This window comes from Quercus robur, chromosome 9 (genome assembly GCF_932294415.1).
Source record: "Quercus robur chromosome 9, dhQueRobu3.1, whole genome shotgun sequence".
Taxonomy (NCBI): domain Eukaryota; kingdom Viridiplantae; phylum Streptophyta; class Magnoliopsida; order Fagales; family Fagaceae; genus Quercus; species Quercus robur.
The window spans coordinates 4376150-4396197 of record NC_065542.1 but is presented as its reverse complement, the minus strand read 5'-3'; the positions used below and the strand labels follow the sequence as shown (position 1 = coordinate 4396197).

Below are 20048 nucleotides of genomic sequence, written 5' to 3'. Positions count from 1 at the left end.
TCTGTGATATAAATATACCAAGATCACGTGTATTTTGTTTTCTTTTAAAAGCGACGGTGGACTTGGCTTTCAAGAAAGAAAAAGACTCGTCTTTTTATTGTTCTACTTTGTCAGTACGTTCACTTCTCAGTTCTTTCACAAAGAAAAACAATAAAACTTTCAAGGTACTTTCTTGTTTTTTATGTGTTGACAAATTGACTTGGACTTGTACGGTAAGTAATCAAGCTTTTTCAGCCACACATTTCACATCGAAAAAACACAACAAACTAAAAAAAAAAAAAAAAAAAAAAAAAAAAAAAAGGGTGCGTACTGGATAAAGCTGGTTCACAGATCACAGTCCACACTTCATTTTATACGGATAAAGCAATCAGCCAATGACAATTGACTAAACACTGGTCTGAACTTTGAAGTTAAAGTTGGCTAGGCTTGACTACGACATTGTATTGTTGTTGAAGGTATTGAGTTTTTACAGGAGAAAATATCTAAGGGCTTTCCAGGATAGTGCATGGAAAGGGTTAACTTATTCACGAATATCTAAGAGCCATGGTTATTTGACTGATTTTTAATAATAAATATTAATTATTTTCCTATTCATATTTTAAAATGATTGTTGTCGAACGTTTAAGAATATTAAGGTTGTATACGGTATGGGCTTAAAAGCAAGTTTTTTTTTTTTATTATTTAATTTATTTCTACTGCTATTCAGTTTATTTTTACTATTATTTATTGATTTTATTATACTTTTTAGTACTATTTATACGTAACACTATACTATTTCAGTTACCTTTTAACTTTATTCATAATATTTTTAGTAAAAAAAAATTTAATTTCAACTAAATAAGTTGTTCTCAAACGAACACTAAATTAATTGAAAAATCAAAGCATACTTTACATGATTCTAATGCGCTCGCTTATAAGCTATAGTTTCACAAGGAATGCATAGTGAAAAGTTATTAAGAAAAAACACTAGTTTAGACCTCAATTACCACTAATTACCAATTACCTCTCAAAGGAAAAAAGAAATGTTGTAAAGGACAAAAAGAATTGGGAAGAAGGGACTCAATATCACATCGGAGGTCATTTTAGTTTGATAAAAAAAATGAAATATTTCGATACTAATTAATACCAGTGTATCCTTTCGGAATTATCACTAATTTTATGTAATATAGGAGAGCATGCATTATACTACTGAATTATAAGGCTCTTGACTTTTACATGGAGACATTTTTTTTTTTTTTATTAAATGGCTAATTATCATGATTGCTTACTCTAGCTTAACCAAAATTACTGAATTCCAATCACAATTTTTAATGAGACAAAAATTTCCCTCTCTTTCATATTGTATCTCCCACCAATTTCTCATTTTTCAATATTTTTTTTTATTTCACTTTGCATCACTACTTTACCAACATAAAAATTTAAAAATAAGGGGAAATGTTAACAGATTCTCTAAAGGTATTGGTTAGTGACTTATTTTAGGAAAGTTTTTATAAGAAAAGAAAAGAAATTAATGTTTTTGATAGTTTTTTCTGTTTTTCATAAAAGTGGTGTCTATCTTTCCTAAAATAGTTTGTTAACAATTGCCCTAAGAGTATTCTTTATATAACCTAAAAATAAAAAAGAAAACAATAGAAAATACTTGGGAAGTATTTAGGAAAGACTAATCATTATAGTTACTAAAATATTCTAAATTATTTAGCAACACATGCAATACATGAGAAATATAACATAATATATATATTTTTTAATTTAAAATTTGATAATTATGGTAGTTATTAATAGACATTTATTATGATTATGTTTGTACGTAGAACTTTATATTCTACTATGAGGCATTCATTATAACTGTGTTTGCATAAAGAATTTATATTCTACTATTTAAAGAAAGCATTAAGTACTAAGATTATAATGGAATATTTAAATAAAGAATAAAATTTAAATTCAATTAAAAAATATATATAACAATAATGACTTGTAAATTGTGAGGTCTTAAAAGTTTTCGTGGCATATAATATTATAAATTTAACCAAAAGTCAAATAACTTCCACTTATATATTTTGTAGATAGATTATAGATAATGTAAAATTAATAAAAAATTATAGTTTATTTTTTAGTAAAATACTATTTTGGTCCTTAAACTTTATCAAAATTTTTTTTTGTCCCTAAACTTTAAAAAATTATTTTTTCATCCCTAAATTTTGTAAAGATTTTTTTTCAATAGTTTAGAGATAAAAATAGGGATGAAAAAAAATACTTATGAAAACAGACTTTTGGTAAAGTTTAAGGACATAAACAAAACATTTTTAACAATTTAGGAATAAAATATGAACTTTTCAATAGTTTAGGGACAAAAAATGAATTTCTTAAAGTTTAAGGATGAAAAATAAATTTTTGATAAAATTTAGGTACCAAAATAGTATTTTACTCTTTATTTTTTAATATTCAACTTTTATTATATAATATATACTTTTATTTATTTATTTTTTTATAAATTTAGTTCAGTTTTCACAGATCCTTATACAAGATTATACAAGACTCTATTTTTTTCCCTAGGCCCATTTAAATGTTTCTTTTTATCAATTTTCTCTTTCTAGTTTATTTATGCTTTAATGAGTAGGATAATTAATTTCATTCTAAGATTAAGAAAAACTTGGTACCACCACCAGTTCATCACAATTAGAAAGAACAGTACATCACTCTCAAACATTTTTTTCGCCCTTTATAGTATTGATGAGAACTTTTTTTTTTTTTTTTTTTATAATGTAAACAGCAGAAAGAGTTTATTGGCGGTATGAAAATGTACATAGTATATTAATTAGGTGAAAATATCATTTTAGTCACTAAAGTTTGGGGTTATTGTCAAATTTTTTTTTTTTTTTTTATGAGGGTTATTGTCAATTTGGTTCCCTACATTTTGTTATTGTCAATTTGGTTGTTGTTATTTTCAATTTTAAATCAATTTTTCTTAATGAGTTGATGGTAAAGATTAAATTGCTACAAATTGAAAATAATATAAATTAAATTGGCAATAATATATATATATATATATATATATATATATATATATATATATATGTGGAGAGAGAGAGAAAATGTACAGGAAACTGCTTGGAAGGACTCCTACAGTACAAATGTTCCCTACCAACCAATCAAAGAGTAATTTTCCAATAACTCTTCTTTTTATAACCCGGTCATCATGCTCGTTGGCCCGCATGCACGAAAGTCCCTAATTCTAAGCCAAGTTCACACTGCAGTCTGCAGGTTGCTGTGCTGCGTTCTAAGCCAAGTGCAAGCCTTTGATATCTGTCTATATAAACTTGTTCCTATCAGTCCATATTTCCCATACCAGCGTTGCCTACATCTCTATCTATTCATCTTACTAGAGCTAGCTTTACGTTCCTTGCCATAGAGCATTCTTCTTACAGAAAGTAAGGTCTCATAAAGCTCTGATAACTCTCTTTCCAGGTATCCATTTTCCTTGTACTGTAACTTCCTTTGTAGCTTTTCCACAAAAAAGCTTGTTACTAAGTTTCCAATGGCTTCCGCTAGCTCCGAAACACCTTCTTTATCATTGTCATCATCTTCTTCTTCAAATCCTGGTTCAAACTACGATGTTTTTCTCAGTTTTCGGGGTGAGGACACCCGCCATAGCTTTACAGACCATTTACACGAGGCATTTAGATTGAGAGGCATTCAAGCCTTTAGAGACAGCGAAAAACTCCAACTAGGACAAGAGATTGCTTCTGAGCTCATACAAGCAATAGAAAACTCCTACTATGCAATCGTTGTTTTCTCAGAAAAATATGCCGATTCCAAGTGGTGCTTGGATGAACTTGCTAAAATTGTTGAATGCAAAAAAAATAAGAGACTTGAAGTGGTGCCCGTCTTTTACCACGTAGATCCCTCCGACGTGCGGAAGCAGACTGGGCCATTTGAAAAAGCCTTTGACGAACATCAGAAGAATGACAAAATCGACAGAGAGAAGATCCAGAAATGGAAGGATGCTATGAGAGAAGTGGGGAATTTATCCGGCGAGCATTTACTGCCACATCAAAGGTAAGATCGTGCTTTTTTTTTACTAGCATTTTTTACACTTACACACACGTTTAAAGCATGTGCATCTTGTATAAAAAGTTATTTGTATTTTAGATAAGGATCTACTTTTTTTCTATTTTACTTACTTCCTTTTTAAAATATCTTATATCAAATTATTTATTTCACAAGACATTTCATATTAAATTTTTTTTATTTTTAAAATTTTTTTTCTCTTTCTTTTGAATACAAAAACTAACATTTCCTCTCTTCTTTTATTTTTGATATATGTAAAGAAAAAATAAAAAACTAAATGCAAAATAAATAATGTTAATATAAATTAACATGTTAACTATAATGACTATATATATTTACACGTTTTGATAATGATAATTTCTAGAGAATGAGTCATTTTTTAAAAAGTATTTTTTATAATATTATCTAATTTTTCTATATTTGGTAACAACTAAAAAATATTTCTTAACTTTCTTTATTTTATTTGCTTGAGATATAGTTGTTTTTCAAAAAAATTTAATAAAAAATAATTTCTAAAAATAAGTCATAATTTTTCAGTGTAGATTTTCATTAACTTATTTTTTCTAATGCTACAAAATATTGAAAAATACAAAAAAAAAAAAAAAAAAACTATATTTGCACAACATTTCAACCAAACAAAGCGGCAGACGAATTTTGGACTTGATTAATTAAAATGTAGTACCTTTTTCTTATTATGCAAGCAGCTATAACTGTGACCCTAAGTCATTTCAACCAAAATCGTACTCTTTCAAGCGTGTGTAAATGTATATTAGAACTTTTATTCTTTTTTATTTTTTTACTTTATCTGCAATTTGTGTCTCTTGTACCACCCAGTCAAAAAAGTTGTCTCATTTAGAAAACTTTTTTTTTTATTTAAATTTTTGAAATGGTAGAAAACTTTAGACATAAAGAATGAAAAAAAGATATAATAAATGTTAAAGATATATTAGCCCATTAGCATAAGCCCAAGCCTAATTCTACTTTGTGTGCAAGCCAAGTTTCTTACTTGTACTAGAAGTCTATTAGTCTAGGGTTTAGTCTACTATATATACACATGTTATACTTCATTGTAACACAGGATTTGTACTACACTCTAATATATTATTGATGTAACCCTTTAGTGTTTCCTCCGTGGATGTAGGCCGTTAGGCTGAACCACGTAACCCCGTGTGTTACTGTGTTCTATACTTTATGCTTTCGCTTCCGCATCTATACTAGCATATTCAACATAGTGTATCAATGCTAATATTTAACATGGTATCAGTGCCACCTTCTTGTGGCCATGGTTTTCTGTCCTTGCGGTATTTTTAAGAGCAATCTTTGTCTTCCTCGGTGTTTTTTTTTTCGCTGCGTTCATCTTCTTTGGCTTCCTACTGCTGCCGTCAAAACTCTCCGGTATAGTCAAGCCACTGTTAGAAGTCGCATCAACACTGTAAGATTATTGCCTTCCTCAAATTACCGTCACAGAGCCAAACTTCATTCAAGAGACCTTCTCAACCTTATCAAATCTCAAGATTTCATCAAGCTTCCATCTTGAGTTTGAGAGGGGGTGTTAAAGATATATTAGCCCATTAGCATAAGCCCAAGCCTAATTCTACTTTGTGTGCAAGCCAAGTTTCCTACTTGTACTAGAAGTCTATTAGTCTAGGGTTTAGTCTACTATATATACACATGTTATACTTCATTGTAACACAGGATTTGTATTACACTCTAATATATTATTGATGTAACCCTTTAGGGTTTCCTCCGTGGATGTAGGCCGTTAGGCTGAACCACGTAACTCCCGTGTGTTACTGTGTTCTATACTTTATGCTTTCGCTTCCGCTTAGGTGAACACAAAGATATATATAAATATAAAGAATAAAAAATATATATATAATAAAAGTAAGACTAGGTGAATATATGTTTACATGGGATTTTAGTATTCGGCCCAAATTCATCTCGGCCCCCTAGTATGATCCTGAGCCCAAACATATAACAAAAATTAGTCCAACGAACGATAAAATTAAACCCAAACAACAACAAAAAATATAGATCTCTAGCCCATTTTTAGCCCTGCAAAAACATGAATTTTTGTTGGTTTCATATTTTAAAAAGTAAATGACAAAATTTGAAGTACAGAATATGATGAGCTTTTTTTTTTTTGGAGAAGAGAATATGATGAGCTTTTCTTAAACTTGTCAAATTAAAAAGATACCCCCAAAAAAAAAAAAATCTTAAATAGTGGGAAGTGAGGGGGAAAAAAGATTGAAGAAGAAATGGTTATCTCTTGGAATCCAACCATACTTAATTACATTTAAAAAATAGTGAAGGAGTTGATGAAATTTTTAAAAAATAATAATATAATTATGCAAACTAAAATTTTAACAAAAAAAAGTGCTTCAAATCAATTAAAATTTAGCAAATTACAGTTCGATCGGTTGAAGGTCCCTCTTGATAGGTCGAGCTCTTCAGTTTCTGAATTCATTTTTCTGCAATTTGTACGTTCTTGAATTTTGACTTATATCAACTTGAGCAATGTCTAAACCACTTCAAAGACACTAAGATCTTATTCTAGACTAGTTTTTGTTCTCGGTTTTCCAACATACAATTAGAACCTAAACATTTAAGACTAAATATTTAGATACTAACAATCCTAATTCAAGATAAATTCATGAAGAAGTGAAATTTCTTTAGGATCTAACCATGAAAAGAGTTATTTATAGCAAGTATGTCATAAATCAAATTTCTACAATAATACAACAAATAAAAAAGTCCTATAGATCTTAACATAAATAAAAGCTATGTATAAATTGCTCACATTATATAAATAGCAAAGAATAAACTCAACATCACAAATAAGACATTTAAGTTGTCATGTCCTGTGTATTGTCCCGGCAGGAAGGGTCACACTTATATGGGTTCATCAATGAATATGGAGATTTATCAAGTATGACTTTTTTTTTTATCCTTTTTTGAGAAGAGGACAAATGAAGTTCATTAATCAAACAAGGCTAAATTGCCTAAAGTACATGAGTAATGTCTTGTGGCACATCTTCTATCTAGAGCAAGAAAGTAGGACTTACATGTTGGGTTTATAGAACCCTCAAAAGGAGGAATGAGTGTTATTTATATAAATGTTGTTGGGACGAGTGTCATCTCAATAAATCTTAAGGAATGTTGGTTTAATTAACCCTAATTTTAAGTATTATAATATATGATTTGATGTGATTTTGACATCAGCTTATATAATTATAGCTAATTTTAATGTGAATGTTTTGGTGACAATAACTAAATGACCGATAGTTATATAATTCTAAAACTCTCATATATTGTACCAAATATATTGTAATTTTGCATGGAATAATATTCTTAGGCAGGCATAAGTCAATTTATGTCAATTTTTGTTATTTGTAGTTCATAGTAACTAATTAAGGGCGACAATTGAAACAATTAAAACAGTTAATGATTTGATGTACAATACAAATAAACAAAGAGAAAGATTCCACTGTTTAATGGTCAACAAGGCTATTTAGTAGGTTCTTTTATTTTTTATATTTTATTATAATGATTATTTTGATAGATTTAGTAGACTTATTAAGGAAAATGCTAAGAACACAATAAATCCCATAGCTATTGCCACAACTTGTCACATGACAGTCAAATGATGGATCCACATCTCCACCACTCATAACTCGTCACATGACAAATTAGTAAAAAAAAAATTTGTCCCTAACATTGCTCGACTTATTAATGACCATTACTATCGTAAGCAATGGGATTGGATGATGACATTGAATTTCCTCATTTCTAAATATTCTGCAGCTGCTCGTTTTCCCTCCCGTTCATAGATTTTCTTCTTCTTCCTTACTCCCTGTAAATTAAAGCTCTAGTTTGGAAGGCCAAGATCTTGGGAAGTAGGGAAACGTTTCATATGAAATTACACATAAAGAGGTATAAAACATGTTAAAGATTGAAGATGTAAAATCTAGGAAATTTCAACCACAATTATTTATGAAAATTAAGAAAGGAATCAAGGAACAGTTCATAATTGTATTGCTAAAAATGAACGATGGTAAGTTGATAACCCAATATCTATATGGGTAGTTTTCCTTTAAAAAAAAACAAAAAAAAAAAAAAAACTAATATGGGTAGCTCTTTGGATTTTGGCTGGAAGCGTTTAATTACATTATTATAAAAAATAATATAAAAAAGAAGCATTCGATTACATCTATTTGTCCCAATTTCAGTTTTGACAAACTAAACTTAATGCCATATATATACTAAATTTATATTATGGATATATCCTGCACTGGTAGATTCAGATTCACAGCTTATTATTCTCTCTTTTTTGTAGGTCTGAGGCAAAATGTATCAAAGTCATTGTGAAAGAGATATCAAATAAATTGAGTAATATATTCTCAGCAGATACTGTTGAACCAGTAGGAATTAAAACCCGAGTTGAGAAATTGAAGTCACACTTAGCTATGGAGTCAAATGATGTTCGCATTATAGGAATTTGGGGGACAGGAGGGATGGGTAAGACAACTCTTGCTAAAGTTGTTTATGGTATGATTTCCAGTGAATTTGAAGCTTGCTGTTTTATTGCTAATGTTAGGGAAGAATCTGAAAAATGTCGTTTACATAAGATACAACAAATACTTTTGAGGGAACTTTTGAATGATAGAGATTTGAAGGTACACAATGATCTTAAGGGAGTTGGCATGATAAAAAGTAGGTTATGTAACAAAAAGATTCTTCTTGTTCTTGATGATGTAACTGAATTAGACCAATTGAAGAAGTTAGTTGGGGAGAATTGTTGGTTTGGTTCAGGTAGTAGAGTTATGATAACAACAAGAGATAAGCATTTGTTGGTGAAGCATAAAGTAACTGAAATATATGAGACTGAAGCATTGAATCATTATGAAGCTCTTAAACTTTTTAGTTTGAAAGCTTTTGAAATTGACCATCCACCTAAAGATTATGGAAAGCTATCTCAAGCTTTTGTAGATTATTGTAAGGGGCTTCCTTTGGCCCTCGAAGTTTTGGGTTCTTTCTTGTTCAATAAAAGCATTAGTGAATGGGAAAGTGAATTGGGTAGGCTCATGATTGGATTTTGTGATAGAGGAATTCTCAATGTGCTTCAAATAAGTTTTGATGGACTACAAAAAATTGAGAAGGATATTTTCTTAAATATCGCATGCTTTTTTAATCACAAGGACGAAGATGAGGTCATAAAAATACTAGACTATCTTGGGCTTCATGCTATAATTGGATTGAGGGTTCTTATTGACAAGTCTCTCATTAAATTGGATAGAAATCATTTGTGGATGCATGATTTACTACAAGAAATGGGTCGAGATATAGTTTGTCAAGAGTGCAAAGATCCTGAGGAACGTAGTAGATTGTGGTCATTTGAAGATATCGACAATGTGCTGACAGAAAATACGGTAAGGGGTTATTGAAAGAAACTAATAAGCATATATCTTATTATATTATTCAACATATTTTTTTTATATATAAATAATAATGGATTTGAAATTATGTTAGTCTAGTAATTATACATTTTATACTAATCCCTCTTATTTTTATTATTAGGGAACAAAGCAAATTCAATGCATAGTACTAGAGATGCATGAACCAAAAAATGTAGATTGGAATCCTGAGGCCTTTTCAAAGATGCGAAATCTAAAATTGCTTAAAATTTGTGGTGTTCAACTTATGCGTGATCTCAAACATCTTCCTAGAAGCTTAAGAGTTCTTGATTGGAGAGGGTACCCTTCAAAATTGTTGCCATCAAGTTCCCAATCAAAGGTAATTTAGGTACCCTTACACTATTTTTTTTTTTTTAATAAGTTTGTTTGTAGAAGCTAATTGTTTCACTCTTTTTTTTCTTTTTCTTTTTTGGCTTTTAACAGTGTTTTGAGAATTTGAAATTCATCAATATGAGTGAGTCTCTAGAACTTACTGAAGTCCCAGACATTAGTGGAGTCCCAAATCTTGACACTTTGGATCTTCGAGAATGTATAAATTTATCTACGACTCACCCATCAATTGGAATGCATAAAAAGCTTACTATTCTTAATTTAAATGGATGCAAGAACCTCACAAGTCTTCCAAGCAAGTTTGAAATGGAGTGTCTCACGACTCTTAATCTTTATGGTTGCTCAAAAATAACAAAAATTCCAGAATTCGGGAGAAACATGAAACGTGTACGAAACCTTTATTTGGGTGGTACTGCAATTACAACTCTACCCATGTCAATTGAGCATTTGACTGCCCTTGATTCGTTGGTTTTACATAATTGCGAAAATCTTGTGCATTTACCTGATACCATTTTTAATTTAAAGTTGCTTAGAGATATCATTCTCCAGTGTTGCTCAAAACTGGATAGACTGCCAGAGAACCTAGGGAATGCCGAAAGTCTAAAGGATTTGGATTTGTGGGGAACTGCCATAAGAGAGGTCCCTTCTTCCATTGGTCTCTTAAAACATCTTCATCGGCTAATGTTAACAGGATGTTACCATGGGAAAAGTATCATGAAATTCGTTGAAAGCTAATTTAGATCTTATTTTTGATAATCTAAATTTAGATTCTTATTTATGGTTTATCCATGGTAGAAAGGTTATAGTAGAAAGAAACTAAATCTAGATTTTTATTTGTATTGTATTTTTTTTTTTTTTCAAACAATAGGTAAGAGTGTTGTATCTTAATTGGTTGGTATATTCTATTGCGTGCGAAATTTTTTTACCCCTTTTAGAATTACTCTTATCTTATATGAGATGGATCTTTTGACGTGTGAGAAAATTTCTACCATTTTTAAAATTTCTCTTTGAAAACTAACACCAAATTTCAAAGATATTAAAGCGATTTTAACGTTTTGCAACCCCTGTAGTTCTGCTTGTTTGGAAACTACAAGCTGGTCTTTGTTTCCATGGCTAATGCTTTCCGATAAACTTGATTCTGATCTGCGATCTTTCATTAATCTCTGCAACAACAAATGTTACTTGTTAAAACTACCTACAATTCACGAAAAACGTTGTTGGGGATCTCCACACGGTTGGGTTGTAACCTTCGGTGCTGATTATGTATCCCACCTTGTGCACCTTATGAAGGAAAACTAATTGATCTTCCACCACTAGACACAATTCGAGTACTGGCTGCCCATCAGTCCATCAACCTCTGAAATTTCTTTCTTCTCGGTTCTCACTATGCCTGTCTGTTTTCTCTGTCTTTCCTTACCTGTGCATATCACTTGCCTCTCCATCAATATCTTCTTAATATTCAGCCTAAAAGAACCAAGAAAAATTCCCAAAGCAAACCTAGAAACCCTAGAAAAGAAAAATATACGACCAACCAATGAAACCGAAATCAAAGGCAAGCAAGATAGTCAGATAGAGCAAGGAACCAGCAGTGAGAGAGGAGAACCAAAGACAAAGCAGAAAGCAAGAAATAACACAGTAGCAGGGTCAAATACAATACGACAATTAACATATCCACAACATTCATACATATACATTTAAATTAGGTTAGAGTAGAAATTCTATCTTGTGTAAAAAAGAATCCGATTAAAACTCTTTTTATTATAAAAATAACAATATCTAATTTTAAATTTAGATTTTATCCATCTCATTTAAGATATAAGATAAGAGAAATTTTAAAAATGGTAGAAATTTTCTCACACGTCAAAAGATCCATCTCATATAAGATAAGAGTAATTCTAAAAGGGGTAAAAAAATTTCGCACGCAATAGAATATACCAACCAATTAAGATACAACACTCTTAGCTATTGTTTGAAAAAAAAAAAAATACAATACAAATAAAAATCTAGATTTAGTTTCTTTCTACTATAACCTTTCTACCATGGATAAACCATAAATAAGAATCTAAATTTAGATTATCAAAAATAAGATCTAAATTAGCTTTCAACGAATTTCATGATACTTTTCCCATGAGATGGTAACTTTTGATAATTAAATTCTTCCAAATTCTTCTCGGCCCCCTAGTTTGATCCTGAGCCCAAACATATAACAAAATTAGTCCAACCAACAACAAAAATATAGGGGTCCGTTTGGTACATGTGTTTAAAAACTGAAAATTGTTGTTTAAAAACTTTCATGGAAATACGTGTAGGTGAAAAATTGTGTAAAAATGCGTGAAATGTTGTTTAAAAACTGAAAATTGTTATTTGAAAACACTTACCAAACACCCCCTAGATCTCTAGCCCATTTTTAGCCCTTCAAAAACATGAATTTTTGTTGGTTTCATATTTTAATTACCAAAACAGCTATCGTTAAGTGGTTGAAAAGTAAATAACGAAATTTGAAGAACAGAATATGATGAGCTTAAACTTGTCAAATTAAAAAGATTAAAAAAAAAAAAAATCATAAATGATGGGAAGTGAGGAGGGGGGGGGGGGGGGGGGGGAATGATTGAAGAAGAGACAGTTATCTTTTGAAATCGACCCATAATTAATTACATTTAAAGCAGTGAAGGAGTTAATGAAATTTAAAAAAAAAATAATTAGGCAAACTAAAATTTTAATGAAAGAAAGAGCTTCAAATCAATTTTTTTACTAGCATGTAACTCTTTGTATATAAATATAGACGCATTTAGTTACAAACTTATAATTAGATTCATATTAAAGGTTCTTATCTAATTTTATAATATTACTTTCTATAATTTTTATCAATTCTTGAAAAATCTTGTAAGGATAACATTTGCAAGAGATGTAAATTACTCATTATTAATTGCACTATTTTAGTTAAAAGAAAATAAAATGTTGTTTGCTGAATTATCTATATACATAATTAATAATCTTTCTTAACGTAATTTTTGTTATTGTCATGTATGTAATTTATTCCCTATTTATAGTTTTCATGTAAGTTTCGAAAGTTGAGTTATTATGAAGATATAATGAAAAGGAATAGGCAATTTTTAGAATATAATACGAATTTTCATTGAAATTTATCCTTAAATTAATAATTGTTTTTTTATATAACAAAATACGATAGGCGTTTTTCCCCTTCTTCTTTCTTTTAAAGAAAACTTGGAATGGTTAAAATGAGTGGAACTAGCTAGTTTTTACTGGGCTTCAAGTAGAATTAGTAGAAGTGATCATTTTATGGCTTGACATAGTTCTGAATAGGTTAGAAATAATTTAGGCGATTCACACAAAATTAGAGTATGTGAAATCTAATTGTTATGATATTTGGCACAAACTTAAGTGTAATTAGAATCTAATTAGCTTCTATCCTCATTCATATGCATGTATGCATTTAAAAATAAACATAATTAGATGCATATTAAAATTCTTACACAAGTTTAATATTATTCTTCCTCAAAAAAAAAGTTTAATATTATTAATGGTCATTCCTGTATTTTGTCAACTCTTAAAAAATCCTTGTAACAGTTTTATTTGGTAAAACATGCAAATTGTTCATTCTTGTTTATTTTATTTTTGAAAAGACAAGAAATTTTTTTGGTTACTTAATTTTTGTTATTGTAATGCAATATATATATATATATATATATATATATATATATATTTTTTTTTTTTGTGTGTGTGTGTGTGTTCATTTTCAAATAATATATGAATAACCCAGTTTTAGAGTAGGATATACGTTTACGTTAAAATTCATAATTTGTCCAATTATAATTTTTCAAGGAAATTTGAATTAGTTTTAAAAAGATTAGAAGTGGTTTTATATGGGATATATCCACATAAAAGGGGTTAGAAATAGTTTTAGGTGGACTTAAAATAGTTTTGAATGGGTTGTAAGTATTATACATTCAAAATTTTACATATACATATAATAAACTTTTACATGTAATGACACTTTAAATTTAAAATTTTACATATATGTATAAATTTTATTCTCAGATTCATGAATTTACATGTAACGACACTTGATGCAAAATGTGAGACGGAATGACTTTTTTATTTTTTATAATTTTTTTTATAATTTTTATAAATGAGAGATGGAAGACAGTTGATGCAAATTGAAGCCTCCTTTCCTCTCAAAAAAAAATAAAAAAATTTGAAGCCTCTTTTAAAATATAGAGACACTTGTCATCAAATTAGTGGGAAATTAAAAAGGAAACTTGGCATCAAATTGTGGGCAATTAAAAGGATACTTGGCACAAAATTGGAGTTGATTTAGAATCTATTTTCGATTCTAAATTAAACTTTCTTTTTAGCTTTCATTTTAATTTAATATACATAATGATTTGGATTTTTATTGAACTTTCACTTTAATATATTATACACAAAACTACATTTATAGCGGGGAGGGGCCTAATGATGGTTGTAGTAATTAGACAAATAGGTAATCCTATTTGACATAATTCTTTCTATTAAATAATAAAAAGAATACTCCTTCTCTTTATTCCTTTTTTGGACCGTAAACATACCTACATACATGTTCATGGTGACATACTGAATCACAGGATGGTAGAATCATGATAAAAGGCTCATATTTAATTTTTATTGTGAATTGGATAGAAAAGAAAGTTCACATCTGTCATGTAATACAAGATTTCATACTGAATCATATAATTAATTTTGTGCTTTTAAGACTCTTTTGGAGTAATTTTACTAGAGTAGTTTGGGTGTTGCTTTATCTTAAATTTTAGATAGCCTATATAATCCTCTTCAATTTTCTAGACTTTCTTAGGGGGTTTGAATCTAAGTTTTCCACATGGAGAGAACTAAGCAATTGCATTGAGTTACGAGACTCTTGACCTTTCTTTGTTATCAAAATGTTGTGTGGAAAAGAAAAGAAGAAGTAGAAATCCTGTGTTTGATTATGTTGAGTGAATAGAAAACTATATATTAATTGGCTTAAGACAAAATAGAATCCCAATTTCAGTTTTAACCTACTAAACTTAATGCCATGGATTCAAATTCACAACTTATTGTTCTCTCTTCTTTGTAGGTCTGAGGCAGAATGTATCCAAGACATTGTGGAAGAGGTATTAAATAAATTGAGAAATACAGCGCATACCACGGAACTAATAGGAATGGAATCACGAGTTGAGAAATTGAAGTCATACTTAACTATAGAGTCAAATGATGTTCGCATTATAGGAATTTGGGGGACAGGAGGAATGGGTAAGACAGCTCTTGCAAGAGTTGTTTATAGAATGGTTTCCAATCATTTTGAAGCTTGCTGTTTTATTGCTAACGTTAGGGAAGAATCTGAAAAATGTGGTGGTTTATGCAAGTTACAAAAAAAAACTTTTGAAAAAACTTTTGTTGCTAAAAAATTTGAATCTACAAGATGTTGATGATGGAGTTCAAATGATCAAGAATAGGTTTCGTAACAAAAAGATTCTTCTTGTTCTTGATGACGTAAATGAATTAGACCAATTGAAGAAGTTAGCTGGGGAGAATTGTTCGTTTGGTTCAGGTAGTAGAGTTATGATAACAACAAGAAATAAGCATTTGTTGGAGTCGCATGAAGTAAATGAAAATGAAATTTATGAGCCTGAAGTCTTGAATCATGAGGAAGCTCTTCAACTTTTTAGTTTGAAAGCTTTGAAAATGGACCATCCACCTGAAGATTATGGAAAGCTATCTCTAGCTTTTATAGATTATTGTAAGGGGCTTCCTTTGGCTCTTGAAGTTTTGGGTTCTTTCTTGTACAAAAAAAGCATTGATGAATGGAAATGTGAATTGAAGAGGCTCATGATTGAATTTTGTGACAGAGGAATTCTCAATGTACTTCGAATAAGTTTTGATGGACTACAATCAAAAGAGAAGGATATTTTCTTAAATATCGCATGCTTTTTTAATCTCAAGAATAGAGATTATGTCATAAAAATACTAGACTATCTTGAGCTTCATGCTGAAATTGGATTGAGGGTTCTTATTGATAAGTCTCTCATTAAATTGGATAAAAATCAATTGTGGATGCATGATTTACTACAAGAAATGGGTCGAGATATAGTTTGTCAAGAGTGCAAATTTCCTGAGGAACGTAGTAGATTGTGGTCATTTGACGACATCAACAATGTGCTGACAGAAAATACGGTAAGGGGTTATTGAAAGAAACTAATAAGCATATATCTTTATTATTCAACATTTTTTTTTTTTTTATAAATAATAATGGAGTTTAAATTATATTAGTCTAGTAATTATACATTTTATACTAATCCCTCTTGTTTTTATTATTAGGGAACAAAGAAAATTCAATGCATAGGACTAGAGATGCATGAACCAAAAAATGTAGAATGGAATCCTGAGGCCTTTTCAAAGATGCAAAATCTAGAATTGCTTAAAATTTGTGGTGTTCAACTTATGCATGGTCTCAAACATCTTCCTAGGAGCTTAAGAGTTCTTGAATGGAAAGAGCACCGTTCAAAATCGTTGACATCAAGTTTCCTATCAAAGGTAATTTAGGTACCCTTATACTACTTTTTTTTTTTTTTTTTTAATTTATTTTTATAGTAAGTTTGTTTGTAGAAGCTAATTGTTTTACTATTTTTTTTTCTTCTTTTTCTTTTTTGGCTTTTAACAGTGTTTTGAGAATTTGAAATTCAATGCTCTAAAGCTTACTGAAGGCCCAGACATCAATAACGTCCCAAATCTTAAGAGTTTGGTTCTTGAAAATTGTATAAATTTACGTAGGATTGACCCATCAATTGGAACTCATAAAAAGCTTACTATTCTTAATTTAGGTGGGTGCACGAACCTCACAAGTCTTCCATGCAAGTTTGAAATAGAGTGTCTTACGCAACTTAATCTTACTGGGTGCTCAAAATTAACAGAAATTCCAGGCTTCGGGAGAAACATGAAACGTGTACACAACCTTTATTTAGGTTATACTGCAATTACAACACTACCCACGTCAATTGAGCATTTGACTGACCTTGTTGAGTTGTATGTAAATACTTGCAAAAATCTTGTGCATTTACCCAATACCATTTTTAATTTAAAGTCGGTTAGAAAAGTCTCTCTTCAGTTTTGCTCAAAACTGGATAGACTGCCAGAGAACCTAGGGAATGCCGAAAGTCTAGAGGAGTTGGATTTGTGGGAAACTGCCATAAGAGAGGTCCCTTCTTCCATTGGTCGCTTAAAACATCTTCATCGGCTAGTATTAACAAAATGTAAGGGGTTATCATCTAATAAATCGAGGTATGAGCTCCTCCCGTTTTATTCAATGCCAACAAGTCCTCATCCCATCGACTTGCTATTCTCTTCTCTATCTCTATCACCTGCGTCTTATTTGACCTACTTGCTTTTAAGTCACTGCAATCTCACGGCAATCTCCAATGATATTATTGGTTCATTAATCTCTTTGGAAGTGTTGCATCTAGATCGAAATGATTTTGTTTGCCTTCCGGAAAGCATCATTCGACTTTCGAATTTGAAATGGTTGCACTTGAATAATTGCACAAGTCTTCGATCATTGCCAAAGCTTCCATTGAATATTGAACTCGTGGAGGCAAAAGGTTGTATCTCACTGGAAATGTTAACAGATCCATTAAAACCAAGCGATTCATTGGAACCATCTCTCAGTCTTGAAAATTGCTTTAAATTGGCTGACAATCAAAGCTGCATAGACAGGTTTATCTCAGGGATAAAAAAGTCCCTCAAGCTTCCTCTCTCTCTACGTCTCTCATTCCTAAAAAGTTCATATGACATTGTTATTCCTGGAAGTGAAATTCCTGAGTGGTTTAGCCACCAAAGCATGGGGAATGAAGTGGAAATAAAACAAGCTTCTCATTTGTTTAAGAAGGTGGTGGGAATTGCTATTTGCGTTGGGCTTAATCAAAATGTTGGGAATTGCTATTTGTTGATAGCCAATGGAAAAAAAATTTATGATGCCTATACCTTAACTGATTGGTTTTCATCAGATCACCTTTGGCTATTCTATGTGGCTTCTCAATTCTTGGACGAGGAAACAAATAAAGTATTGCGAGAAGCTGATGTGAATGGATTCAGTCAGATAAAGATTGAAATCAAAGCCCGTGATTCAAACTTGAAGGTAAAAAAATTGGGGATCCGTATGATATATAAGAAAGACATAGAAGATCTTGACCGAACAATGGTCCAGTATAGCAACAGCAGCGTCACTCCTTATGACGGCATGGATGTTCTCCATCATAATTTCGGCAATTCGTCAGTGGCAGTGGAATGTCACAAAGTCAAGCGCAGTCGTGATGATTACAATGGGGCAGGACCCAATGGAGAAGGAAGCTCTAATGACATACCAAACCCAGAAAGGATTAAAAGGCACAGAGAAGCCCATGGTAAATCTGATTGTGAGGAGTCAAGTGAGTACAAGGACTGTGATGAGGAGTTAAGCGATTGGGACGAATCTAATGACAGTAACTCTGATGCTTAATCAACTTTTCAGTAAGTCACTGTCTTTCCTCTGTTGGTTTCTGCATTTTCTTTTTCTTTTTTCTTTTAGTGTACATTTATTAATGGATTGCCCACCACATGTTTGACTAGAGTTGTCAATAAGAGCAATTGGAAACAAAGAATGGCAATACTCCTAGCTAATTTGATATGCATATAAAAAACAGAGTCTTATGAATTAAACAATGATTAGGGTCATCTTGGTTTAGTGATTGTGTTACTTGTTTAGTGAATCTGTCACATGGCCAAGAGACAAAAAGATAAGTGCAGTCTGTTCTATGCTTTTTAATTTCACTCGTCATTGTTTTAGAATTTTTTAAGGTGCAAAAACAATATATGCATGAGGTGAATCTGCCACTGCAAACATTACAATCAAAGTTAATTTTTATCTTATTACATATTATATATGTGAAGTCATGCATAGATTGTAGTCAGAATGATTAGTCTAGCTAGGGGTAGTATCTAGCTTCCTCCTTAGTTGAAAGTTCTCCAAAGTTGTGTACTAACCTTCAACCAAAGAAAAAGCTTTTTTTTTTTTTTTTTTTTCCTGTTTAAGGGAATAGCTGAGTTTTCTGTTCTAATTCTTGTTCCTTTTATTTATTTTTTTTGCTCTAAAAATTCTTATTATTTTAAAGTATGACGACAGTATATAACTTTTCCCCACTCCACTTGCTATATAGCTAAAGACAATCAAGATTCCCATTCTAAAATGTACAAACTTTAAAATCAAATGTAGTTATAAATTTAAAATCTTCAGCAATGAGGAACTTGATAATAACTTTAATGAGGAATTAATTTGGATATTAAAATTTCTGTAAAGAACAAATCATTAAAACAAGTTCTTGATACATCCAAATATCAACATTATTGACAATTGAACGCATCAAAATAATTAGTCTTCCTAGAGGTTGTGTCTAGCTTCCCCCCTTGTTGAAGGTTTTTTAGGGTTGTTTACTAACCTGAAACCAAAGCAGATGCTCTTTTTCTGATTAAGAGAATAACTGATTTTTCTATTCTTTTCTTTTTATTTTTTGCTTTTGCTTTTCACCGAATTTTTTATTATTGGAAAGTAGGACAACAATCACAAAGTTACTAAAATGATTTGTATTAGCATGTTTGAGAACATTGTTATTGCAATTCTCATAATGCAACAAACTTTAGAATCAAATCATGGTTAGTGATTGTTCAAAATTTTCAACCATGAGGAGCTTGATCATAACTTACCTTAATGGGAAATTAATTTTGATATGCAAAATTTATTCAATGACCAAATCATTACCATGTTCTCAATATATCCAAATATTGTAATGTTGTTGACAATTGATCAGCAATAATATTCTTGGTGAACTGCTTGAACTATCAGCGTTGGGAACCTAAGCTTGTACCTATCTGTTAATAGATTTGCCATCACCAACTAAATGGGAAGCTCTCACAGGAGACAATCTTCAAAGTCAAAATCATTTAGTCCAATTTTATGTGTCACCAAAACAAAATTTTGAATGACTGTATAATACTCAATTGTTAGACCTGTCTTGTCAGATCCGTGATTTACCATAAGAGAAGTGCGTTTGAATTTATTATTAAATGGCCTTAGCCATCTGATGCCTTTATTTTACGATGTTGGGAAATCAT

The 20048-nt window shown here is 30.6% G+C and overlaps 2 protein-coding genes across 17 annotated transcripts in view; both read left to right on the top strand.

The window, feature by feature from the left end:
* LOC126699880 (TMV resistance protein N-like) overlaps positions 1-20048 on the top strand; it is a 113174-nt gene that overhangs the window by 60289 nt on the left and 32837 nt on the right. For 9 of the 16 annotated variants that reach the window (XR_007646912.1, XR_007646913.1, XR_007646908.1 and 6 more), the window contains exons 2-6: positions 3900-4056; positions 8405-8880; positions 15460-16082; positions 16227-16442; positions 16570-18410. The exons of the other annotated variants lie outside the window; for them this stretch is intronic. Coding sequence is in view for 1 of the 9 variants with exons in the window: in XM_050397848.1 (XP_050253805.1) it covers positions 3900-4056; positions 8405-8880; positions 15460-16082; positions 16227-16442; positions 16570-18399 (3302 nt within the window). In the remaining 8 variants the exon portion in view is untranslated. The remainder of the gene's footprint in view (positions 1-3899; positions 4057-8404; positions 8881-15459; positions 16083-16226; positions 16443-16569; positions 18411-20048) is intronic. 16 annotated transcript variants of the gene reach the window in all.
* Positions 1-20048, top strand: part of LOC126699831 (disease resistance protein RUN1-like) — a 104757-nt gene that overhangs the window by 60414 nt on the left and 24295 nt on the right. The window lies entirely within an intron of this gene.